Source organism: Oncorhynchus gorbuscha, linkage group LG15, assembly GCF_021184085.1.
Source record: "Oncorhynchus gorbuscha isolate QuinsamMale2020 ecotype Even-year linkage group LG15, OgorEven_v1.0, whole genome shotgun sequence".
NCBI classification, from domain to species: domain Eukaryota; kingdom Metazoa; phylum Chordata; class Actinopteri; order Salmoniformes; family Salmonidae; genus Oncorhynchus; species Oncorhynchus gorbuscha.
In genome coordinates, this window is record NC_060187.1 from 50,866,628 (window position 1) to 50,894,089 (window position 27,462).

Consider the following 27,462-nt stretch of genomic DNA (forward strand, 5'->3'; position numbering starts at 1 on the left):
ACACATATACGGTATCCGTATATATAATTTGATCACTCGTTTGTTGCTGAGAAATCTCCTTGATCTTGTGCAATTCAATAGCATTCCCATAGAATATAACATGCTCCTTTACAGTGTGTGCTGAAGTAGAGGTGAGAGAAAGGTCTTGTCTGCGATGAAAGAATACTTTGAAGTCTCGTGGAATGATTGAACTATTTTTGTTTATAAAGCCCTCCTGCATAAACTTCTGCCGTACCTTACTTCATTGTTAACTTATATGGTGTTTTGTATAACAACATGTATTTTAATGCGTGTATGGATGTGTAGTTGTGTATTTGAATGTGTAGTTTAATGTGTATATTGTATCTTGATGTGTATTGTTGTGCTAAACAGGGCTCATCTGGAAAAGAGACCTTGGTCTCAGCATTGTCAGTTTTAGAATGGGTGGCCAGTAATAAACTAGTCCTTAACATCTCTAAAACTAAGAGCATTGTATTTGATACAAATCATACCCTAAGTTCTAGACCTCAGCTGAATCTGGTAATGAATGCCGTGGCTGTTGAGCAAGTTGAGGAGACTAAATTACTTGGTGTTACATTAGATTGTAAACTGTCATGGTAAAAACATATAGATTCAATGGTTGTAAAGATTTGGAGAGGTCTGTCCGTGATGAAGAGATGGTCTGCTTTTTTGACACCACACGACGCAAGACGTGCAGGCTCTAGTTTTATCTTATCTTGATTACTGTCCAGTCATATGGTCAAGTGTTGCAAAGAAGGACCTAGTTAGGCTGCAGCTGGCCCGGAGCAGAGTGGCACGTTTTGCTCTTCATTGTAATCAGAGGGCTAATATCAATAATATGTATGACAGTCTCTCTTGGCTAAGAGTTGAGGAAAGACTTGTTTTTATAAGAAATTGTTTGCATAGTCAACTTACACACAGCACTAATACACACCCTTACCCCACCAAACATGCCACCAGGGGTCTTTTCACAGTCCCCCAGGTCCAGAACAAATTCAAGGAAACGTACAGTATTATACAGAGCCATGACTGCATGGTACTCCCTTCTATCTCATATAGCGCACGTGGACAGCAAACCTGGTTTCCAAAAACAAATGAAGAAACACTGCATGGGACAACACCTCTCCCCCATGTGACTTACTTGTTGTGTGTATGTACTGACCTGTATGTGTAACTGATAGATGCACACTCACACACACTACATGTTCATGTTTTTAAATGCATGTAAAGTATTTTGTCTGTAATGTCTTTTTCTACCTTTAGGCAACTAGGCAAGTCAGTTACGAACAAATTCTTATTTTCAATGGCCTAGAAACAGTGGGTTAACTGCCCGTTCAGGGGCAGAACGACAGATTTGTACCTTGTCAGCTTGGGGGTTTTGAACTTGCAACCTTCCGGTTACTAGTCCAACGCTCTAACCACTAGGCTAGCCTGCAGCCCCGGGTCATGCAGGGTCAAGTGTCGTACCCCAGTAAGACTAGATGTCGTCACTGGCGTCAGCTAATTTGAATCCTAATCAAGTTCAATAAAATTGGCTCCCTGTCAACATAAATGTTAAATAAAACATGGAAATACCTTGACCGGTTTTTGAAAGTAAAACCATTTTGTAGTTCACTGGCACCTTAGATGATGCCTAACTATACAACAGTATGCCTTATACAGTATATGTGTATGAAATTTCCCTTTGGTCAATCTGACAGTGTAAGATCCCATCTCAATATGGGTGCAGTTAACTTACCGTTCTTACACAATAAGAAAAACAATAAAATAAACAAGCAGGTAGACCCCTATAACTGTGTATCCATAGAAATTGTGTATGCCTTATAACAATACAGGGCGCTATGTGTCTAACAACAACAGCTAGATGCATCCTCCCCATCAGCATACAGTAGGCTGGCTATCAGGAGAGTTTCTCTCCCTCTCTTATGGAGGCTTATCGCTCTCACTGAACCTGAAAATATATATATATATATTTTTTATATATATATATTTTTTATATATATATATATATATATATTTCTCTCTCTCTCTCAAACCTTTCTCATTTTCTCCCTCTTTCTCACTCTCCCCGCACTGTAGCCCAGCACACTGTAGATTGCCAGCACAGCAGGGAGAGAGATACAGGGAGCGAGGGAAAGAGGAGTGAGAAAGAGAGGGAGGGAGAGGGCCGAAGGGCCGGGGCTGACTGCTGAATCATAATCACCCGCCAATAAACAAGGGGGGGACAACCCCCTCTCTCCTCCCTCTCGCCTTCCCCCTCCTCTCCCCTCCTCTGCGTCTGGACGCAGGGTTTGGAGGCGGGGGCCGAGAGGGGCGAGGGGTGAGAGCGTGTGGGCCCCCCCGGATATCCCCCAGGACTCCCCCACCCCTCCTCATGCTCTGGCCCCGGCACTGGCCCCATTGGCCCACCGCGAGCACTTTCAGGTGCACTTAATATCTGCAGCAGCAGCAAATTTGTCTGGGAGGCAAGTCCATAGCTGCCACTCACAGTAAGCAGGCCATATTAAATTTTTATATTTATTGACAATTCATTACCATAATTGACTGAGCCAGGGTTTCTCGAGGAAGGTAGGCGGCTGCCTCCTAGGCTCGGGGAGGGGTCCCCGCGAGCTGCATTTGCAATTAAAACGGCCCAGATCGGAATTTATTTATTGTGTAAATAATGATGAGTAGAATTTTTTTAAGCATTGGGCTGGGATGATTCCGAGATGTGCGGCAGCTTTTTTTCCCTACTTCTCGTCGCCTCTCCATCTCTACTTTTCTCTATATCGCTCAGCATCTCTCTCTCTCTCTCCCTCTCTTCTCTCCCTCTCTCTTCTCTCCCTCTCTCTCTCTCTCCTCTCTTCTCTCCCTCTCTCTTCTCTCCCTCTCTCTTCTCTCCCCTTCTCTCCCTCTGTCCTTTTTTGAGGTGGTGAAAATTAAGAGTCAGTGAAATGTCAACGCCCCCCCCTAAAGTGTCAATTAATTTACATAAAATCAACTGTGCATGAAATAACTTCAATGAAGGATTGGGCTCTTGATGGCATTGGGTTATGGTTTCCTAGCCTTAAAGTTAAAAAAATAAAAAATACACTTATCTATCATCTCTATGTCTGCATATTATAAAGATTCATAGGTCAACCTGTCATTAATACATCAAACAAAGGCAAACAAAATTAAGCATGGTTTGCCAAATGACAAACGAGCATAAAAATGGGTAAAGACGGCTAATATGTTTGGGTGACTCATATAGCACAGTAAGTTGGGTCATATAATAACAAAAATGTCTAAAGTTAAATTGCACAGAAAGTTGAATTAAAGTGTCTGCTAAATGACCACATTCTCCTAATAATACTATGGCTCAAAAAAGACGAGTTAGTTTAAAAAGACAATGCCACTGAAAAGTAGTGTAAACCTGCCGAATAAATGAGTTCAGAGAATATTTTTTAGCAATGCTTTAACATTTGCCTTTCATGTGCAAATGCCATTGATATCAAGTAATATCAAAGACTTATCTTGCGAGACCTTGCTTGTACATTCATACTCTACTGAACTGCCATACAGCCATAACCCTGTGTTTTCACATGACACCGGCAGTCATGTCTTGTGTTTGAGCCAAGGACAGTTCAGGTCAGTACAAGACAGGCCAAAGAGCTGTATAAATTAGACGTGAATGTTGTGTGATTATATATTGTATCTGTTGCTACATCAGATTCCTCCGAAGGTCGGTGTACTGTGACTAAGGCTACCAGCTGACAGATAGGAGAGTGGAGGGCGGTGAGGGATCTGTATTCAAAGGGGGAAGAGGGGAGGAAGGGAGGGAGAAGAGGGGAGGAAGGGAGGGAGGAGGAATACGGAAGGAAGGGACAGTAGCATGTTCTGAAGCCCGTCCTCCGGGGTGTCATATGTTGCTCGCATTTCTCCTTTAATCCCCCATGGTGCACTTGGACCATTCCGACGACGGCTGGCAAAACGGCCAAGACACAAATGCTCACGCAACGAGGTAGCAGCGTGGAAGTGGTCGGCACGCCCAAACAGAACACGGTGCCCTGGCCTAACCCAATTGCCCTCCCAAAGATCCTCAAAATATTTTTGCAGTAACGCCAACCCGTGATCAACCCAACCCCATCTCTGTTGCGTTATCTGAGAGATATCGCAAGAGGCTGTTGAGTTCTGCCATAGTAACCTTATCCATGTGTTTTTGGTGGAGGTGTTGCTGGTAGTGATGGTGGTTGTGGTGGTGGGCTCTGGCTTTAAAGCAGTGCTACTGTCACCTCTGGCTTCATGGAGAATAATAGGAGATAATGAACGGTTTGAGAGGAACTCCCCTCCTGTCTCCCACACCAGCCTCCCAACACCAGCTGTTCATTAACCAAAATATGCAAACGAGACCTGGTCCTCACCTCCCCTGACTCTTCCCCTCCTCCTCCTCCTCCTCCTTCTTCACTGGCTCAGCCCTGCTCACAGCCAACCTTTACTAATCAAACACAGAGCAGCAAAGACACTGCTGGGAGTACGAGCCACCGCTCGGCACTCTGCACTGGACGTGGGAGGGGGAGGGGGGGGCAGTGACTCAGGGCACTCTGTGTGTGGGTTGGTGTATGTGTGGGTATATGTGGTCTGATAAAATAGCAGTGATATGAAAACACCCCCTCTCTTGCGCTTTCTCTCTTTCTGTTTCTCTGTCTCTCTCTGTCTCTCTCCCTACATGAACTCACACACAACAACTTCAACTTTCTGACCACTAATTATTGGAGTTCATCGGGAGAACCACTCTTGTGTCCCTCCTCTCACAACATCTTCTTTTCCAAATCACGTCAGTAAAGCTCATCTACAGTAAGTCTGTAACTGTAAACAAAGGTAAAAACAACACTCCCTAACTCCACTCAGACCCTCCTTGCTTTGCCTCAATAGTAATGCCCCCATCTATTGTTGGAGAACATTTTGTTGAAGAGCAACGTTTTGGAAACACCGCCCCATCAATAATTAAGCGTGCTCGTCTTGCTGACAGGCGTGCCGGGCGTTCAGAGCCATATTCATAACGAGCAATTTCATTCCTCTTTCCCTCTCTCTTTATCTCCCTCTCTCTGTCTCTCACTCTCTCTCTGCCAGTGGAGAAAAAGACTGAGGAATCACAGGTCCACTCTGTGTTGAGAGCCTCGTCAGGAGCCTCAGGCATCGGCCCTTGCCGGCTCCTCGGGGGCCCCGCAAAGGTAAATCATCATAGGCTTTTTTTTCTCTACAGCTATGACTCTACCGGCATGCTTAACCAAGCACTTTATTTATTCGCTGTTTGGAGTCTTTGCTTGATGCAAAATAATAAAAAATAAATACATTGAAAATGTTTAATTGATTATTCTGGTCACATTAGCTTATACCTATAAGCGTAATCTATTTTTAATGGAGCGGTGACCGCGCGGGGGCCGGCTTGGTCGATAGTGCTTTAAAGGGTGTTGATGTGCTCGTGCTGAGTGGCTGATGAGGTCTATGGGGAGGGTGTGGAGAGAAGGGGAGGGGCGTGTGGGTCCGGAAGGGGTAGGTGGAATTGGGGGAGTCAGGTGACTTACCTGCTGGCCGGTGACCAATAGGATGGAGCCTTCCTTGGCGTGCATCACCTGACGGAAGATGTGGTCGAGGATGAGGAGCTCGCTCCAACAGTTCTGGAGGAGCTTCATTTGGTCATCCACCTGATTGTGACAAAAAGGTAGAGAAATAGAAGATGAGGTCAGTTGTTGATGCTAATGCTAATGTATGTGCATAGCTCATGCTATCCTAATGTGTCATGCTACATATATTTCCTCTCTGAATAAAAAGGATACATAACGATGAATAAAAAAATGCATCTTGACAAAAGGTTAAAGATTTACGATGCTGCATTATTCTCTTGGTGAAAAGTTTTTGGGTGAAGCTTTACCACTTTTATGGTTTGACAAGAAGACAACTTCACACGATACTGTAGTATCACATAGCCTCCCCCTTCCCCGTCTGAACACAACCACACCACTACTTTCTCATGTGAACTTAGCAACACCACGCTCTCTCAAAAAACCCAGGAACGTCCCTGTTTGACAGCATTACTGGTTAGCTGTTTGCCCTGGACTACCAGTGGCTGAGGGATTTCTCCATTCCCAGTGATTAAGTAGTGAGTTTCTACGCAACACTGCGGCCGTGACTCCCATTCCGGTGACTGACGCACGCCAAAGGGGAGTCTGATACACTGCAACAACCATCCATTGTGAACTCCTGCAACTTCCCAGGGCTCACGATGTTAATCATTACACACTGTAGCCACACACATAGAAAGGCCACATTCAGAAGAGAAAGAATGAGGAAAAAGACAGGTAGAACCTCTCTCACCCCTCCTTTTTTCCCCCGACAAAAAAAGTGTCACATTCGATACTATTTATCTGACTTGCGGAATGATGTGGCTTCGAGAAATTCTTCGGTATGTGTTGTTCTGGTGAAATGTGCTTTGCCCGAGTCTGAGAAAATCCTTGGGTTGATAGTTACAATCTGTGACGCTGCACTCGAAAACGTCAATGAGAATTAGAGAAAGAATGCGTAAATCGATGGTGTAAACTACCTCACTAACAGGTATGGTACAATTGACGGAGAAAGGAATGCTATTTTACTTTGTTATATATTTTTTTATTAACCTCTCTTCGGAGGACAAATATATTTTTGTTTTTCTACAGATTTTTGCTACATATACACTACCGGTCAAAAGTTTCAGAACACTTACTCATTCAAGAAGTTGTCTTTATTTTTTACTATTTTCTTCATTGTAGAATAATAGTGAAGACATCAACACTATGAAATAACACATATGGAATCATGTAGTAACCACAAAAGGGTTAAACAAATTAAAATATATTTGAGATTTGAGATTATTCAAATAGCCACCCGTTGCCTTGATGACAGCTTTGCACACTCTTGGCATTCTCTCAACCAGCTTCATGAGGTAGTCATCTGGAATGCAGTTCAATTAACAGGTGTGCCTTGTTCAAAGTTAATTTGTGGAATTTCTTTCCTTCTTGATGCGTTTGAGCCAATCAGTTGTGTTGTGACAATGTAAGGATGGTAGCCCTATTTGGTAAAAGACCAAGTCCATATTATGGCAAGAACAGCTCAAATAAGCAAAGAGAAACAACATTCCGTCATTACTTTAAAACATGAAGGTTAGTCCATATGGAAATTTTGAAGAACTTTGAAAGTTTCTTCAAGTGCAGTTGCAAAAACCATCAAGCGCTATGCTGCAACTGGCGCTCATGAGGAGCACCACAGGATTGGAAGACCCAGAGTTACCTCTGCAGCAGAGGATGAGTTCATTAGAGTTAACAGCCTCAGAAATTGCAGCCCAAATAAATGCTTCACAGAGTTCAAGTAACAGACACATCTCAGCATCAGCTATTCAGAAGAGACTGTGATTCAGGCCTTCATGGTCGAATTGCTGCAAAGAAACCACTACTAAAGGACACCAATAATAAGAAGAGACTTGCTTGGACCAAGAAACACAAGCAATGGACATTAGACCGGTGGAAGTTTGTCCTCCAAATTGGAGATTTTTGGTTCCAAATGCTGTGTCTGTGAGACACGGTGTGGGTGAACGGATGATCTCTGCATGTGTATTTCCAATCGTAAAGCATGGAGGAGGAGGTGTGATGGTGTGGGGGTGCTTTGCTGGTGACACTGTCTTTAGAATTCAAGGCACACTTAACCAGCATGGCTACCACAGCATTCTGCAGCGATACGCCATCCCATCTGGTTTGGGCTTAGTGGGCCTATCATTTGTTTTCCAATAGGACAATGACCCAAACACCTCCAGACTGTGTAAGGGCTATGTTACTAAGACGGAGAGTGATGGAGTGCTGCATCAGATGACCTGGCCTCCACAATCCCTCGACCTCAACCAAATTGAGATGGTTTGGGTTGAGTCGGACCGCAGAATGAAGGAAAAGCAGCCAACAAGGGCTCAGCATATGTGGGAACTCCTTCAAGACTGTTGGAAAATGCATTCCAGGTGAAACTGATTGAAAGAATGCCAAGAGTGTGCAAAGCTTCATCAAGGCAGAGGCTGGCTATTTGTTTAACACTTTTTGGGTTGCTACATGATTCCCTATGTACAGTATTAGTTCATAGTGTTGTAGTCTTCACTATTTTCTACAATGTAGAAAATAGTAAACATTTTGACCCTTGAATGAGTAGGTGTTCTAAAACGTTTGACCGGTAGTGTATGTACATTTTACATGTGCATTTTACATACACATTTTACATACCTGGTACTTTTACGTATATAAAGCAGTCACATAACAATAATACATTACCAAACATAAGCTCTTTAATCCCAACCCTCAGCCGCTCTCAGCCCATCCCACCTATCACCATAGACCACCCTAGTTTGGTTTCCATGTGCCATATATTTTTCAATAGTGCTGTGATGTTTTATATATAAATTTTAACCTTTCTAATCATATAGTACAGATTGTGAGCTAAAGATGAAAACCTTTCCTACGAGTATTATTATATTATTTACTGTAACTTTCTAAGAGGCCATTTGTTTCAATCGAAGCAATGTGATATCACTAAGCTAACAGATGTCTACTGTACGTGAAATGCTTTATTACTTTGAATGACAGTGTGGTAGTTTCAGCACAACTGTTGTTGGCATTGATTGTTTTGACTGCATAGGGGTTGGTTATTCTCCACCTAGTCATAACAATGGCAGTATCACTGAGCGTTCGCTTGGTGGTGCCGGGTCATGGAACTTCATAGTCGAGACTCAAACCGGGTCTGTCTGTGTCTCAAACCCAGGAACGCTGACATGATTTGTCTCATTCCTCTTTTTATCAAAATGAAATACAACAAAGCCGCTGTGACCATTATCACAACTTCTGAAAGTTTGGTGAACTCCCTTTCTTTTCTCTTTTTTTCTCTCATCCCTCCTTTCTGTGGGGTGGGTGACCAGAGGCGACATGCGAGAGCAAAATTCAAATGCCATCATTAAAACCATCAGAAAGCGAGGGAGGGCGTGAGGGAGGCGATGGTGAACAAGTGTCCTCCTTACTGTACTTTAACCCCCCCACACTCCCCCCATCCCTGTCTTCGTCTCAAAGCCTCAGCATTAGTAGTAAAATACCCTCTCAGAGAGAGAGTGAACGAGAGAGAGATAGAGGGAGCGAGAGAGTCTAAGAGAGAGGTGGTGGAGTGGGATGTGCAGCTAGACCTCGCTCTTCAAAGCAGGCCTGTCAAGGGCCCCGGCGAGCGTCGGGGTCCTCATCAAAGGGAGCCGTCCTCACGCTGCCTGCCTGGCAGCATCACTCCCGACAGAGCTGGGTCATCAAAAGGGGACAAGGGGAGATGAGGGGAACACGAGGTGGGAGCAGGAGACACCCGCACAGCAACCGAGACAGGACGAGCACAGTGAGGCGGGGAGAGAGATTGCCGACCCTTTAAGTGCCAGTGACACTGGCTGTTTTCCTGACAAGATTTTCCTTTGCACTGTCACATGGTGGAACACGACAGGCCCTGGATTTCACAAATCCATCTGTCTGTCCACTGAGATACTTGGTGGTCTGACAAAAGGGAGGGGATTGTTCGACTATCTCTGCCTTTTATGTATTCTGTTCACAGTATGATTGCTTGTGAACAGGAATATATTGTGAACTTGTTGTAAAAAAAAATTAAAGTATGCAGCCAAAGCCAAGCCAACAGAACAGAATGTGATCTTAGACAATGAGGTTTATTGAGTAAATGGTCTAATAAAGTTTCAATTGATGTTAGGCCTATAGTTCATTGAACTATATGGGAGCAATAAAACTGTCTGGTTAATAATTATCATACCAAGTAGTCATGGAAACTGTGGATAACATGGACGATAGGCAGTCAGTTTCTAACCACGATCAATGTACTACTTCATTAAAAAGATTCCAACCTTTCCTGATGACCAAACCCTTACAATTGAGACTTCTTGGCGTCATCTAGTAATTTTACGTTAGTAGAATCAAGCTTCATTCCACTGCAGAAAACAGACATCACAGTTACATCATCAATACTAAACAACTGACCACTATTACTAAAAGTAGTATATTTAAATACCGGTTTCATAGTGAACAATTTTTCAATTTGAGCACCATTATTTCTATATAGCCTACACTTTCTCACTCTGAACATCTAACGCAAGTGAGGTGGGTGTGGCTTCATGACAATGATCACGAGCAGCTGCTCACCGATTTAATGGCTCCAATGCAGTTGCACCTCTGACACCGCCAAAACATCCGCTATGCGGGTGTCTGCTATCACCGGTAAACACTTGATCTGATTTCATTTAGGCCTTAAACTACCTATCGCTTTCTATGGTCTGACTTGAACCCGCCAAGCAATAAGTGATCTATCCTTGAAATCATGAAACGGTCATGACAAAGGCTTTAGCATGTTAGCTTTGGTTTTGGCATTGATAGTGGTTGAATATCCCCCTTAAGAAGAGTATTATACCTCTGATAGGCCCAAACTATGTTCAAACACACATTTAAGGCTATTTTCAAGGTGTTCTTTCTCTATACTTTAATATCATCACTGCTTTTTTCTTATTTTCAAAAAGGAACTTCTCTCAGTGCTTGTAATGAAAAATACATATTCTCCCAGAAACCAATTTAACACCTTCATGACCATTGAGGCGAGGACATCAATGTCCAGATCAATCGCTTTGCCCATAGCTTTTGTTCAAAACCACAAGCGCAGATGAATGTTTTCTACTTCACACACAGAGAGAGAGAGAGAGAGAGAGAGAGAGAGAGAGAGAGAGAGAGAGAGAGAGAGAGAGAGAGAGAGAGAGAGAGAGAGAGAATAAGAGGGGGAGTGAGATAGAGAAAGAATAAAAGGGGGAGTGAGATAGAGAAAGAATAAGAGGGGGAGTGAGATAGAGAAAGAATAAGAGGGGGAGTGAGATAGAGAGAGAATAAGAGGGGGAGTGAGATAGAGAAAGAATAAGAGGGGAGTGAGATAGAGAGAGAATAAGAGGGGAGTGAGATAGAGAAAGAATAAGAGGGGGAGTGAGATAGAGAAAGAATAAGAGGGGGAGTGAGATAGAGAAAGAATAAGAGGGGGAGTGAGATAGAGAGAGAATAAGAGGGGGAGTGAGATAGAGAAAGAATAAGAGGGGGAGTGAGATAGAGAGAGAATAAGAGGGGAGTGAGATAGAGAAAGAGAGAACTTAAGGGTTTAGAGAAAATAAAATACAGTGATTAAGAAAATAACATTTCCCCCATTTTTCGGGAATGTAAATTCATTGGGAATGGTGTTTTTGGAGAACCCAACAGTAATATGTATTCATCTTCCCCTGCAAAGAAGAGGTCACTGATAATGTTGATAATGGTCTGGAGTCAAAACTGGCAAATGTGTCAAAGCGTGTTATTTTTTATTTTTTCCTTCACCCTTTTTTTGGGCTGTTTTTGGTCGAGTGCCACAAGCATTGTTAAGCGTGGTGGGTATCGCGGCCTAACGAGGGTACACAGCTGGATCTGATTTTAATAAGTAGCTCCATTTTTGATGTGGCCTAATGAACAGATTAATAGAATCTCCTTCAGTGCTCCTTAATGAACAGAGTGAATTGCATTATTTTTTGCCCACGAACAGCGACTTCACATCCAAAATTACATTTACATAAAGCAAGATGCGCATCTGATTTCGCTCTCTTTCTCACTACTTCTCTCTGTCCTTTTTCCCCTCCTACTAGCTGGATGTGTATCAATGTTCTCTCTGAGAACTACAGGTGAGGTTTGAAGTTCACTTCAATGAGGGGGACTCTCGAGCATGGCATCGTTTGAGTTCTCTTCTGTTGGCATCTGTTCGTCTGGTGGCGAACAGGCCTTGTGTATGGTACTATTCACTTGGGGATAGGAATTAATCACCTAGAGTAGGTTCCACTCTTCTCAGGCTGTTACTCAGCCTGCTTCACTTCAAAACACATTCTAACCTAGACATACAGTACTTAGGTGTAGGTGTTTAGATTTGGGTTTTCGTTTGTAAAGCATTTTTCTTAACCATGGAGAAAGCCATTCCCAAATGTAATATGATCGATAGTGACTGTAAGGGAGAGGGGGATACCTAGTCAGTTGTACAACTGAATGCATTCACCTGAAATGTGTCTTGATATTTACAAGAAAAATCTGTAAGTATAAAACAATATAAAAGAAACAACACACCAAAGAGTGGTTTAATAATCATATAATTGTAATGTCCTTTCTAGTCATTATTTTCCTATGGTATTAATGAAAGGGCAAAATAGCCTAAGTGAGTGAGTAAATCCCTGGGATGTGCTAAGTATGTGACCTAGGGGGAGCCAGCCAGCTAGTTTCTCCCGAGAGACAGGGCCTATTTAATCTCTCCTATCTATGATCCTGTGGAAATATCCCAGTCTGTTTATCATGGCACAGCCTCTGTTTGGGCCTCGGCCTCTCCCCTGCTGTGGCTAATGGTGATAAGCATGCTGGGAAAATCCTTGGGCCGCATGTGGGCCGCATGTATGAAGTGGGTGCGATGACATAGAAATGCTTTTCAGCTAGAAAGGGAATTTATATATACAGTATATATACAAAAGTATGTGGACATCCCTTCAAATTAGTGGATTCGGCTATTTTAGCCACACCCGTTGTTTGACGGGTGTATAAAATCGAGCACACAGCCATGCAATCTCCATAGTCAAACATTGGCTGTAGAATGGCCTTACTGAAGAGCTCAGCGACTTTCAACGTGGCACCATCATAGGTTGCCACCTTTCCAACAGTTCGTCATATTTCTGCCCTGCTAGGGCTGCTCCGGTCAACTGTAAGTGCTGTTATTGTGAAGTGAAACTGTCTAGGAGCAACAACGGCGAAGTGGTAGGCCACACAGATGAGCACGTAAAAATCATCTGTCCTCAGTTGCAACACTCCCCACCGAACTAACTCTGAGGCTAGTGTTTGCGGCCTTCTAAAGTAGGATGGTTTTATTGCTTCTTTAATCAGGGCAACAGTTTTCAGCTGTGCTAACATAATTGCAAAAGGGTTTTCTAATGATCAATTAACCTTTTAAAATGATAAACTTGGATTAGCTAACACAACGTGCCATTGGAACACAGGAATGATGGTTGCTGATAACGGTCCTCTGTACACCTATGTACAGCAGATGTTCCATTAAAAATCCGTAGTTTCCAGCTGCAATAGTCATTTACAATGTGAATAATGTTTACACAGTATTTCTGATCAATTTGCTGTTATTTTAATGGACAGAAAATAGCTTTTCTTTCAAAAACAACACATACACCAAATGGGTGGAGTGAAATGTGTTGTTTTACAGGGTCAGCCATACTGTGGTAGTACAATGCCCCTGGAGCAAATGAGGGTTAAAGTGACATTTACAAATAAAATCCACTTCATACTCATCATCTCCAGCACCACTCCACCATCAATGTGAAAATGGCACATTTCTATGTTTTGTGGAAGAAAAGATAGAGGAAGATACTTTTTTCCAATTACATCATCGGTGTGCATCATGTGATTCTAATCCATTATGAGTAGGCGTTGCCGACTAATTGTCTACAAATCGGTTGATGATGTCATTGGAAACGCTTCATTTTTATACGACAGAACACTTATCTTCATCTATCTTTTTTTACTATAAAACAGAAAAACGCAATTTTCACATATGTTGTGGTTGGGATGGTGCTGGATCTGATGAAGTTGACATTTGTTCTGTTCCGTTACAGTCAGTTTGTATCTGAAGCATTCTATGAAGTTAATTCTCAGTCATTGGCAACCGCTTCTGATTCTATGTCTGTCTGTCTGTCCATTCTAGTCTTGGTGCCAGACCAGTCAGTCTAGTGTGGAATAGAGGGGGGCTAATGGTAGGTAGAAAACATAAGCTTGAACTTTTTTCTCCGTCTTGCACCTGTTTAGAAGTTAGATCTAGATTTTATATCAAGTAACTTGGCCAATGTATGCAGGCCTATCCCCTGACCACACAGAAACCCTATACAGATATTATGTCTCTAAACAGCAATAGAAATACCAATGTCCAAACCAAGCCTACACAATGGGCCAGAGAAATGATAACTCATCCTCCCTCAGACTGTTTTTTTTCTTCATCTGTTTTATCCTTCACACAATATCAACAGAAGAGCATTTTCTCTATACCATGGAAAACCGCAGAACATTCATATTGAAGTGGACATTTTACAAGGCAAAGAGCTAAGTATAAATATATGCATAGATATATATATATAAATAAATAAATAAATAAATATACAGTTGAAGTCGGAAGTTTACATACACTCAGGTTGGAGTCATTAAAACTTGTTTTTTCAACCACTCCACAAATTTCTTGTTAACAAACTATAGTTTTGGCAAGTCGGTTAGGAAATCTACTTTGTGCATGACACAAGTAATTGTGCATGACATAATTACAACAATTGTTTACAGACAGATTATTTCACAATTCCAGTGGGTCAGAAGTTTACATACACTAAGTTGACTGTGCCTTTAAACAGCTTGGAAAATTCCAGAAAATTAAGTCATGGCTTTAGAAGCTTCTGGTAGGCTAATTTACATAATTTGAGTCAATTGGAGGTGTACCTGTGGATATATTTCAAGGACTACCTTCAAACTCAGTGCCTCTTTGCTTTACATCATGGGGAAATCAAAAGAAATAAGCCAAGACCTCAGAAAAGCAGTCTGGTTCATCCTTGGGAGCAATTTCCAAACACCTGAAAGTACCACGTTCATCTGTACAAACAATAGTACGCAAGTATACACCATGGGACCAAGCAGCCGTCATACCACTCAGGAAGGAGATGTTTTCTGTCTCCTAGAGACGAACGTACTTTGGTGCGAAAAGTGCAAATCAATCCCAGAACAACTGCAAAGGACCTTGTGAAGATGCTGGAGGAAACAGGTACAAAAGTATCTATATCCACAGTAAAACGAGTCCTATATCAACGTAACCTGAAAGGCTGCTCAGAAAGGAAGAATCCTCAGCTCCAAAACCACCATAAAAAAGCCAGACTACAGTTTGCAACTGCATATGGAAACAAATATCATACTATTTTGGAGAAATGTCCTCTGGCCTGATGAAACAAAAATAGAACTGTTTGGCCATAATGAACATCGTTGCATTTGGAGGAAAAAGGGGGAGGCTTGCAAGCCGAAGAACATCATCCCAACTGTGAAGCACGGAGGTGGCAGCATCATGTTGTGGGGGTGCTTTGCTGCTGGAGGGACTGTTGCACTTCACAAAATAGATGGCATCATAAGGTAGGAAAGTAATGTGGATATATTGAAGCAACATCTCAAGACATCAGTCAGGAAGTTAAAGCTTGGTTGCAAATGGATCTTCCAAATGAACAATGACCCCAAGCATACTTCCAAAGGTGTGGAAAATGGCTTAAGGACAACAAAGTCAAGGTATTGGAGTGGCCATCACAAAGCCCTGACCTCAGTCCTAGAGAACATTTGTGGGAATAACTGAAAAAGCGTGTGCGGGCAAGGAGGCTTACAAACCTGATTCAGTTACAACAGTTCTGTCAGGAGGAATGGCACAAAATTCCCCCAACTTATTGTGGGAAGCCGAAACGTTTGACCCAAGTTAAACAATTTAAAGGCAATGCTACCAAATACTAATTGAGTGATAGTAATTGAGTGATAGTAAACTTCTGACCCACTGGGAATGTGATTAAAGAAATAAAAGCTGAAATAAATCATTCTCTCTACTATTATTCTGACATTTCACATTCTTAAAATAAAGTGGTGATCCTAACTGACCTAAGACAGGGAATTCTTACTAGGATTAAATGTCAGGAATTGTGAAAAGCTGAGTTTAAATGTATTTGGCTAAGTTGTGTGTAAACTTCAGACTTCAACAGTATATATATATATATATATATATATATATATATATATATATATATATATATATATATATATATATATATATATATATGGGCCTATAAATTAATTAGATGACAGAATAAAGAAGCAGTGGCCGAGGCTTCTGATTGGTTACTTGGGGTAGAGCAGACCGTCTGCCTTTCTGAGAGGCCGGGAAGAGGGGAGGGAGCGTGTGTGTGTGTGTGTCTCACAGAGAGTCGTATTGTGATCGATACTGCTGAGGCACGGAGATTGATAAGTTCCCATAGTGACCACATTAACAGACTCAGGAGGCTGTTCCCTGACCTATAGAACACACTTTGTTCGATTAGCCTCCCACCGCAACCCCTTCCTCCCCTCCTGTCCCAACGCCTCCCACCCCAAACCCTTCCTCCCCTCCTATCCCATGCCCAATGGCAAAGGAAAATATTTAAAGTGACGCTAACCCTGCTCTAATAAGGTCCACCCTGTGCGCTCCTCACCTCATCACGCCTCACCACTGATATGGATCCACTGGAGAAATTAGAGATAAATCTCTGATGGAGGGATATCTGTCATTTTTAGATATTGTTAGCCATTTTTTTCTATTGTTAGCCATGTTAGTAGACATTGTTTACGTTGTATTCTTCAAGAATCAATGGGTATATATTATGCATGTATAAGTCCAAAAGTGGGTGTAGCAACTAAGGATTCTAGCATTAAAGAGGGAAAACAGAACTTTTGTCAGAAAGGTGCACACCTCCCCACACCAATAGGAAAACGCATAAAACTAAGGCCCAAAACTCAGGATTTGTGTGTTTAGCAACTAAACTTACATAGTGTGTCTTTAATGAGCTATACAGTCAAAGTTTCCACATATCCAAAATAGACACTGAATTAATTGGATACATGACGGACAGCAGTTGTCCACACTAGTTGTCCGCACTAGCTACATACAAACAGTTAAAAGAGCAAACTATGAGAACAGTTGGCCAACACAGAGAAGAGGTAAACACAAAGTCTCTTTGGTGTGTGTTGTTGGGAGTGTCTTGTTGTTTTCAAGGTCACTAAAGAAAGTAACAAACCCTTCCTCTAAGATTTCAGACAGGGATTTGCAGACCAAATCAGGTATCCCAACTTATGTATTCCTTTTCCCCCGATGAATAAGCATATGAAAGATATAAAAATCAATAAGGCAAGAGAGAAACTGACCAGAGACACGCTAGTCATGAATTTCAATAGACATATTTATATGGTGTACTTATTGTTGACTAGTTTGAGGTTCGCCATACTCCTTAAATTCTACCAGTGGGGTACACTGGAGTCAACTGGATAGCCCTAAAATAGATAAAAGGTAGTCCTTTATAATAACTCCATGTAACAAAGCATTTATAATGGAATAGTAAATAGTTTATTAATCATTACTCCCCATTTGTAAATGTTAGTAACCTTTTAAAATATTAAATAATGATTAATAAGATCATTCATACAATGTTTAATATAGGTCTTTATAAACCATTTACTAATCATTAGTTAAGACTTTCTGCGCAGCCTCATCTAAAGTGTGGGCTGTTTATATATATTTTATCAATGTTTTGAGTGACCAGTGTAATTTCTCACAAAAAGATGGACATGCCATTGGTAGACATTCCTGCTGTACCTGATGCTCATTAAGGTCTCAAAATGGTTGAGTGAAATAATGTTACTCTATGCTGAGTAAAATAACGTTCTTAGTACAAAAATGCTAACAAAACGCTAAGTGTTTCTTTGCAATCACTTTTCTACCAAAACCAAAGTGTGTTTTGGTAGAAACGTTATCACGTTATCGTTACAGTTTTTGTATATCATGTTGTTGTTTTTACTGCAGTACACCGTACGTATGTATGGACCATAGTGTATTTTGTGTTTTATTCACATGTTTTCAAGTACTAGTGACAAATAATGCATTCCGATTCTTGTAATAGATTGTAATGGACACATATGATGTGTTTAAAATGCTTTTTGGAAGGTTGTACTGATCATGATGAGGATGTGTTTGTTGATCATGTCTGGTTGTCACGTAAATCGTACGCGTCAAAGGGCTAATGATTAGTAAATGGTTTATAAGGACCTATATTATGTAATGATTAATAAATAATAAATACATTATTTACTAATACAATATAAATGCTTTATTTTGTGGAGTTATTATAAAACACTACCAAATAAAATCTAGACATCTTTGATTGCTGGGAAATCCTGTCAGGATATGATACCATAGAATCAAATGTACAGCACTGAGTAGAGAAGCATTTTAGGAATAGCAAACTGTTTGTAGCCTGACCTCAGATCTGGTGGCATGCCACAGCTATACAACACAAACCGATCTGGGACCAGGCTAGGCAAACACAAGGCAAAATCACACAAAAAGGTGGTTATGAGAAAGAAACACAGTTGGTACAGCTGCTTCATTTCTGGATTTGAAATAGTCAGTTAAGTGCACGGAGCAGACCATCTATGAGTACCGTTGTTGATATGTTCATAATATGTTTTTTTTTAAATGGCCTGAGTTTGCTGCATGGTATCTTGAGGGCTTAAAGCTAAGAAGCTATCAACTAATTATCAAAAACAGAGAGGCGTAATCAATTATTCAAATTAACATTAGGCTCCTAATATAGATGACGCCAAGGGAGCAGGAGCTCCCAAAAGTAACCCTCCCTGAGACACACACACTTCCACACACACATATATACACACACACTCCTTAACCCCCCGCCCCACAAACACACTCCGAACCCTTCCCCGACACCCACCAACCAAACTCTCTCCAAACTGAAATACAGTGAGAAAATAATGACTTCCAAACGTGAAATGAGTTTGTGCTCTGTAAGTCTAAGGCGCTGGGTAGTATTGATCTGTTCTACAGTGTTCAATCTAGCAGGCAATACTCTGCATTAAGCCTGGGCAGCCGATCCCTGAGTGATCTGTGGTGGGCTCATTTGATTTTCATTCCATGCCTTGTTTGACTTGATTCTGCGATTTATGGCAATAGGCTACTTTATGGTAAGGAGGGCTGTCGATATTGTGTGTGTAGGGTGTGTGTGTGTGTGTGTGTGTGTGTGTGTGTGTGTGTGTGTGTGTGTGTGTGTGTGTGTGTGTGTGTGTGTGTGTGTGTGTGTGTGTGTGTGTGTGTGTGTGTGTGTGTGTGTGTGTGTGTGTGTGTGTGTGTGTGTGTGTGTGTGTGTGTGTGTGTGTGTGTGTGTGTGTGTGTGTGTACAGCGCCTTGCAAATGTCACGCCTTGGTCATTGTATTTTGTGTTTTCGTTATATATTTGTTCAGGCCAGGGTGTGACATGGGTTTATTGTGTTGTCGTATTGGGGTTTTTGTAGGCATTGGGATTGTGGTTGATTAGGGGTGTGTCTAGTTTAGGCTTGGCTGCCTGAGGCGGTTCTCAATCAGAGTCAGGTGATTCTTGTTGTCTCTGATGGGGAACCGTATTTAGGTAGCCTGGGTTTCACTGTGTATTTCGTGGGTGATTGTTCCTGTCTCCGTGTTAGTGTTCACCAGACAGGCTTTATAGGGTTTTCACATTCCGTTTGTTGTTTTTGTATTTATAAGTTATTTCATGTATCGTCATTTGTTTCATTAAAGACATGAGTAACCACCACGCTGCATTTCGGTCCGACTCTCTTTCGACAAACGAAGAACGCCGTTACAGCAAAAGTATTCATCCCCATTGGAGTTTTCATATTTTGTTGCATTACAACCTGTCATTTAAATTGATTTTTATTTGGATTTCATTTAATGGGCATACACAAAATAGTGAAGTGAAATTTAAAAAATAACCAAAAATAATAATAATAATAACATGGAAAAGTGGTGCGTGCATATGTATTCACCCCTTTTCCATGAAGCCCCTAAATAAGATCTGGTGCAACCAATTACCTTCAGAGGTCACATAATTAGTTAAATAAAGTCCACCTGTGTGCAATCTAAGTGTCGCATGATCTGTCACATCATCTCAGTATATATACACCTGTTCTGAAAGGCCCCAGAGTCTGCAACACCACTAAGCAAGGGGCACCACCAAGCAAGCGGCACCATGAAGACCAAGGAGCTCTACAAACAGGTCAGGGACAAAGTTGTGGAGAAGTACAGATCGGGGTTTGGTTATAAAAAATTATCCAAAACTTTGAACATCTCACGGAGCACCATTAAATCCATTATTAAAAAATGGAAAGAATTTTGACACCACAACAAACCTGCCAAGAGAGGGCCACCCACCAAAACTCACAGAACAGGCAAGGAGGGAATTAATCAGAGAGGCAACAAAGAGACCAAAGATAACCCTGAAGGAGCTCCAAAGCTCCACAGTGGAGATTGGAGTATCTGTCCATAGGACCACTTTAAGCCGTACACTCAACAGAGCTGTGCTTTACGGAAGAGTAGCCATAAAAAAGCCATTGCTTAAAGAAAAAAATAAGCAAACACGTTTGGTGTTCGCCAAAAAGGCATGTGGGAGACTCCCCAAACATATGGAAGAAGGTACTCTGGTTTAGATGAGACTAAAATTGAGCTTTTTGGCCATCATGGAAAACACTATGTCTGGCACAACCCCAACACCTCAAATCACCCCAAGAACACCATCCCCACAGTGAAGCATGGTGGAGGCAGCATCATGCTGCGGGGATGTTTTTCATCAGCAGGGACTGGGAAACTGGACAGAATTGAAGGAATGATGGATGGTACTAAATAAAGGGAAATTCTTGAGGGAAACCTGTTTCAGTCTTCCAGAGATTTGAGACTGGGACGAAGGTTCACCTTCAAGCAGGACAATGACACTAAGCACACTGCTAAAGCCACACTCGAGTGGTTTAAGGGGAAACATTGAAATGTCTTGGAATGGCCTAGTCAAAGCCCAGACCTCAATCCAATTGAGAATCTGTGGTATGACTTAAAGATTGCTGTACACCAGCGGAACCCATCCAACTTGAAGAAGCTGGAGCAGTTTTGCCTTGAAGAATGGGCAAAAATCCCAGTGGCTATATGTGCCAAGCTTATAGAGACATACCCCAAGAGACTTGCAGCTGTAATTGCTGCAAAAGGTGGCTCTACAAAGTATTGCCTTTGGGGGGGTTAATAGTTATGCATGCTCAAGTTTTCCATTTTTTTTGTCTTATTTCTTGTTTGTTCTATAGTAAAACATATTTTGCATATTCAAAGTGGTAGGCATGTTGTGTAAATCAAATGATACAAATCCCCCCAAAAGCCATTTTAATTCCAGGTTGTAAGGCAACAAAAAAGGAAAAATGCCAAGGGGGTGAATACTTTCGCAAGCCACTGTGTGTGTGTGTGTGTGTGTGTGTGTGTGTGTGTGTGTGTGTGTGTGTGTGTGTGTGTGTGTGTGTGTGTGTGTGTGTGTGTGTGTGTGTGTGTGTGTGTGTGTGTGTGTGTGTGTGTGTGTGTGTGTGTGTGTGTGTGTGTGTGTGTGTGTGTGTGTGTGTACAGTATATGAGTGTTTGTATGGGAAATGACACACATACACATGCAGGTACATGGATATAGACTAGCCTTTATAATGCAGTCCAGAGGAGATACACTTGCCCAGCCTCGTTGAGTAGACAAGAGTGTTTTAAAATGCACAGACAGATGCTTCTCTCAGTCTGAAGAGGAGACATACATTCCCATTAGCACTAACAGACTGTCTGGCTCTGGCACTTCACAGCTGGGGCCACTCAGAAACCCACTTTGATTGGGGCTTTGATATGAAATTAACATCTGAATTAAACAAATTGATCTATGGATGTGTGATCTAAACACAAACAATTAGTGAGATGTAATTGAATGACTAGGCTGTGAAAGGTTGTTTCTCTTGTGGATAGTGAAAAGCCTTCTTTATCAACAGACCATTGTGACGAATGTATCAGGGAGAGTGTGTTTGTTTGTGTTTATCACGCTTACATAACTCTTTTGAGAGACTGAAGGCCACTACAGTTCTGTCTGTCTGTGTGTGTGTGTGTCAGTGTGTGTGTGTACCTGCGAAACAATCTGTCTATCTATTCATCTCTCTCAATTGAATGCCCCTGTCGACACCCCTAGCAGGGTGGGTTCTGGGGCAGTTAAAACGTGCTGGGCCTTGAGTCCATTCGGAATATTTTGTTTTTATTTTTCATTGTTTCAGTGATCATAAAAAAGTTCCCTTTTATCAACCCTTTAAGTGTGCAATCTAAAAAGAACACAGTCATAATATCTATTATTAGACTATACGCTCATTTAATATGTATGGATAATTTAGTTCTGCACCATGCCAGGTGCTGAGTTAAGGAGAGAGGGAGAGAGCGCGAGAGAGAGAGTGTGAGAGAGAGAGAGAGAAAGTAAAATAAGATGGAGAGAAAGAAAGAAAATGAAAGAAAGAAAAAGAAAGAAACACGATGACGAACAGGTGTTTTTCTCCTACTATTGCGGTCCGTGATGCTAAAAACATTTTATAGGTGCATGGTGGGCCTCGTGAATTTCTCGCCCATCGTAAATGACGCTCACGTCTAGCGTTACCCCCTCCAGAACCCACATGTCATTCATCAGAGTACAAATCTAATCACCCCTACGTTGGTTAAACATAAGTTCCCCCAAACCCCCCCCCCTCCGTTGTAAGCCTGCATTCTCTCTATCCTTTCATCCTATTGCTTATCTATTGTCTCTGGTCTCTCTCTCTCGCCCTCTCTCTCTTTCTCTATTTCTCTCTCTCAGCGAGACGCCTCTGTCCACTGTGTCCAGAATAGCCGCCCGTAAATAAGCAGCAAAAATAGACGTAGAGAACCACTGTTGACAGGTTGTGTGACGAGGGTGGCAGACCTCAGCCAGCCAGCCAACCTCCAGCCAGCACCCCAAATTAGAGCGAGACCCGCAATAAGAGGGAGAGCGAGACCCGCAATAAGCCTGAATCATGATTGTAGGAGTGAGACAAGGCCCTGTTGTAGTCGGACACATTAAGATACATGAGATGTATGTAGTGGATGGAAAACATGTGAGGGATAGATACATCAGTAACACTTCATAATAACTTTCATGATTAAGCATTGATAAATTATTTATAAATAGTACAATTAAAAATGTGTATATAATTATTCATAAGCATTTTATAAACATGTATCTCAGCAATTACAAGTGATTTTTTCATTAACGGTATTATTAAGTTTTTAAATCACTTGAAGTGACCACATGGCTTTGTGTAGTGAGTTTAGTTTGGAGATGGCAGTGTCCGGTCAACATGATTCCAGAGAGGCCACACCTTAGCCCCTTTGACCTAAAGGAAACTCAGGGAGTAAATACTAGCGCTTGGTGTGTATATGTATTGCCTGTCACAACACATTACCAGCAGACCTGCAGATAACAATGCTTTACTGGAAGCCACTTGTTTTCTCTCAGCTCTTGTGAACTCTTAAGCAATATGTTGTTTGATGGAAGACACTGGAAAGTGGACTCCCTCAGTATGCACTATTGTTTTTAATGTCGGCTCATAACAATAGCGAGGGTGGAGAAGTAAAATGTAAGAGTTTGTTTCGATGGAGACACGAATTCTACAATGTTTCACTTCTGAAATTGTGTGTGGGGGTGTGATTGTTTTTTCCCCTTCTTCCTTTGCATATTTCTTTGCCAGTCTAAGAGGAAGAGAACGAAAGGAAGGAGGAGGGGGGGAAACGGCAAGCGCGGAAGAGAAGAGTCTGAGGCGGATGAGTCTATCAGTTTCTTCTCCAGGAACTTGTAGTTCATGCCAGCCTTTTATCCACCATCAAAGCAACAAGTGGATGAGCAGACTCAGCGAATACTCGAAGCTCTCCCCGATGTCTCGTTCTCCGCCCGTCTGTGGGGATAGCCAGCCCTAAATCTTTCCTTTTAACAAGTGCCTCCGCTTCCTTCCGGTCCCGGGGAGAGTCTCAGGAGACTACCGGGGCTCTAGGATGCAACGTTCTGGACTTGTCCAGACTTGTCTTCTAGGCCAGGGATATTGTTGTCCAGGGACCAAGGGAGGACCGGCAATGGGAAGTAATGGTCGAACAAGACAGACAGGGGGAAAGAACGGTCCAGAGTGGTTGTCAATGGTCAAATGGGACTGAAGCGACTCTAAAGCGACTAGGCATGAAAAAACAGACATGGTTTAGCAGTAAATAAACGGAGTGAGTGATCTGTCAAATGTCGATGTCATTTTGTGTATATCCTGGATTCTTGTAGTAGCTCAAGACTTAAAATGGTTCCATTTTGAGAAGATGTCTATATGCTCTCTGTCTAAAATCCATCATGTTATCTGACACTATATTTTTAAAAAAGGAACATTTCGGCATATATCGGAATTATCGGAAAGCTAAAATACGCAGCTTTTTTTTGCCCGTTGTTCAGTCATTTATGAATGAAAAGAGGCTTTTATGACCTCCCTCGCGCTCCATCCTGCCCTGATCAACCAGATTTTGTTACCACTAAAATAGCAACTTAAAAAAACAGGCTGCCAGCAGACTTCAGCCTGGGACAGTGACAAGAGAGAAAGGGGGTGGGGAGGGTGGGACAGAGACAAGAGAGAGGGGAGGGTGGACAGAGAGAGAGAGGGAGAGAGAGGGGGGCAGAGTGAGTGAGCAAGAGTGAAGTTTAGTGAGAGAGAGTGGGAAGCAAGAGAGAGAGAGAGAGAGAGAGAGAGAGAGAGGGGGGAGCATGAGCGAGTGAGCAAAAAAAATATGTACAGGAGCAGGCCCTTACAAAAACTCACACGCCATCTCCAATTGTGGCTGCCTGGCGGCGCACGGCAGGGGGATATCATCTATCAGTGGACAAATGCAGGGACTGAGAATGCTGCTCCTCAAATGAAATAATATATCTTTGAAAACCTATGCCTGCACCAGGCCCAGGGCCCATATATCAAGCCTGAGCGTCTGGTGGATCCGGTCCAGGCCCATTAACCTTCCACCTGTTTCCCCCCCTGTCCTTCACCATGCACCCTTGCCCTTGGTATGCCTCTCCCCGGCCCTTGTTCATCTTCCCCCTCCTCCCTCCTTTCTTCTTCTCCATCACTCTCTTCCTCTTTTTGACTCTCTCTCTCACTGGGGCACTAATGTAAAGCGAGAAAGAGAGAGAGAGAGAGAGAGAGAGAGAGAGAGAGAGAGAGAGAGAGAGAGAGAGAGAGAGAGAGAGAGAGAGAGAGAGAGAGAGAGAGAGAGAGAGAGAGAGAGAGAGAGAGAGAGAGAGAGAAAGACAGGGGGCTAGCCTGTGGAATAATTCAAATGCAATGGACCAGGGCCACAGTTACAAATCTCTGCCAGCTGGGACGCCAGCGGCGCGCACGCAGTTTGTCAGAGCTGACCTCAGTGACAAGAGCGCGACGAGAGGGAGAGTGGGGGGTGGGAAGTATGGCTTGGGGATGGCAGTGGGGTGGCGTGGGTGAGGGGGTGTAGATATAAATCCGACCCCCCTTCACCTCCATCCCGCCTTTCACCCCTCGAGTTCACAGATCACGCCTAAAACGCCTTATTAATTTCCCCCGGTTATGGGGCGTAAAAAAACACAATCAGGGTGTGTGTGTCCCGCCAGCACCTTAAAATTGGATCGCTCAGAGAGAGGTTGCAGTGGGAGGGGAGAGAGGAGGGGTCGAATGCAGGGAGGTTGTAGAAAAAAGGCTGCAATTTCACAAAAGTAAATTCATGTAATATGTATGGCCGGTGAAATTATGCGGCTGTGTGGGAAAGCATCAGATCAGTACATTATACACTCAGATAAATCTATAAATTGAGAATATTCAGGTACGTTATAAAACCCCTGGGATTCTGACTGTCGTCCTGAGAGATTGACTGACGTACACGCTATAAAAAATGCATGTACACAAACACACTGCACATACACACACACATCTACGCCCTATAGACTATAGAGGGACGTATGAATGGCAGTACACGGAGTAAGCACTGTAAATAATTCCATTGCTGATCTATATTTTTCAATTGGAGAAATGTTTTTTTTTGCGATTCTATCTTTCTTCTTTCATAGGCCTTACATAGCTTAGAGTCAACTAACGTGAATTCAACATGAAATCAACAAAACATGTCACCATGTCATTGGATTTAGATTAAAAGTTGAGTGAAACAAAGACAAGATTTGAATTGTTTATAACTTGGAATCATCATTGATTCAATCAACCAGTGAGTAAAGATGTATTCACAAAAAATGTAAGGAACAGCAAAACTAGACGTTGAAATGACATCTGTGCCCAGTTGACTAAATTAATTGGAGAGATCATTTAGGTATATCTCCAGTACCCAACACAAAACCATTTAACAATTTAATTCAACCACATAAAATAATATGTCTACGTAATATTGTTAAAACTGCAATATGTGTTTGACTGAATGAAGCATTTAAGTCAAAGACAAGCAGTGAAGTCAAGAGGCAGACTGAGGCTTCTCTGCTCTCCGATCCTATACTTTCCTCTCCACCCCTCTCCTCCGCTCTCCTCTCCTTCGACCCCCCCCCCCCCCCCCACCTCTCCTCTCCTGTCCTCTCCTGTCATCTCCAGCTGCTAATCCAATAAGGACCTGGCCAGCACAGCTGGGTATGGGCCCAGAAACAAGGCCCTAATACAGTCCCCCCCTCACTTAATGGCAGGTCTGGTATTGTCATCGTCATTACCTCGGAGGAGAGAAACCCCAAAGCCCAAGCTGTCCCAGAACAACCGTGAAAGGACTAAAATAAATATTGCCGCCACATGTCAAAGCATCATGGGCTTTACCCGGTTGAGTTTTATCAGGTTGACGGACTAAATCTACTTGTTATGTTACAGTGCGTGTGTGTGTTTGTGTGTACGTGCATGTGCGCGTGTCGGGTCCATTTTAACTGCAGAATAAACAAGTAAGTTGCCTTGTCACAACACAATTATTCTGTGGTGGAATAATAGAGTAATAATAGTGGGGTTATAAAGTATCAGAGGATAAAAACAAAACTAGAAGCAGGGAGGAATAATAGCAACATAATAGAAACAGATGAATCAATAACCACAATTGGAGACTTAATTCGGTCCCATTGTGTTGGTGGAAGCTAGAGGAAAAGCGCGGCTCACGCATCCTATCCCTGGAACAATGGTGGAGAGGCCCAGAAGCCGAGGTGGTTCTCTCCATGGACCCCGGTATGAATCATTCCTCAGCTCATGGGCAGAGCGGCTAATGACACACACACACACACTCATGCACATACAGACAATCTGACACACACACACATGCATGCACATACAGACACAGACAAACTGACATACACACAGAAACACATTTACAAAGCCACACATAGAGTAAACACACACACACACACAGAGACAGACAAACGCATGCATGCACACATGCACCACACATGCACACGCGCGCACACACACGCAGCATGAGTAAGTCTGATCGTACTTGTGAACCCAATGGCAAGAAGAGACACACTAATAGTCTGGGTAATGATTGGTTGGAAAAATCTCTTAAGGCGGAGGGACTGCACTTTGTGTGTGTGTGTGTGTGTGTGTGTGTGTGTGTGTGTGTGTGTGTGTGTGTGTGTGTGTGTGTGTGTGTGTGTGTGTGTGTGTGTGTGTGTGTGTGTGTGTGTGTGTGTGTGTGTGTG

The 27,462-nt window shown here is 42.5% G+C and overlaps 1 protein-coding gene across 2 annotated transcripts in view; it reads right to left on the reverse strand.

Annotated features, from left to right (window-relative positions):
• LOC123997464 (nuclear receptor subfamily 5 group A member 2) overlaps positions 1–27,462 on the reverse strand; it is a 99,675-nt gene that overhangs the window by 47,820 nt on the left and 24,393 nt on the right. For both annotated transcript variants that reach the window (XM_046301736.1, XM_046301735.1), the window contains one exon: positions 5,547–5,666. In XM_046301736.1, coding sequence (XP_046157692.1) covers positions 5,547–5,666 — 120 coding nt within the window. The remainder of the gene's footprint in view (positions 1–5,546; positions 5,667–27,462) is intronic.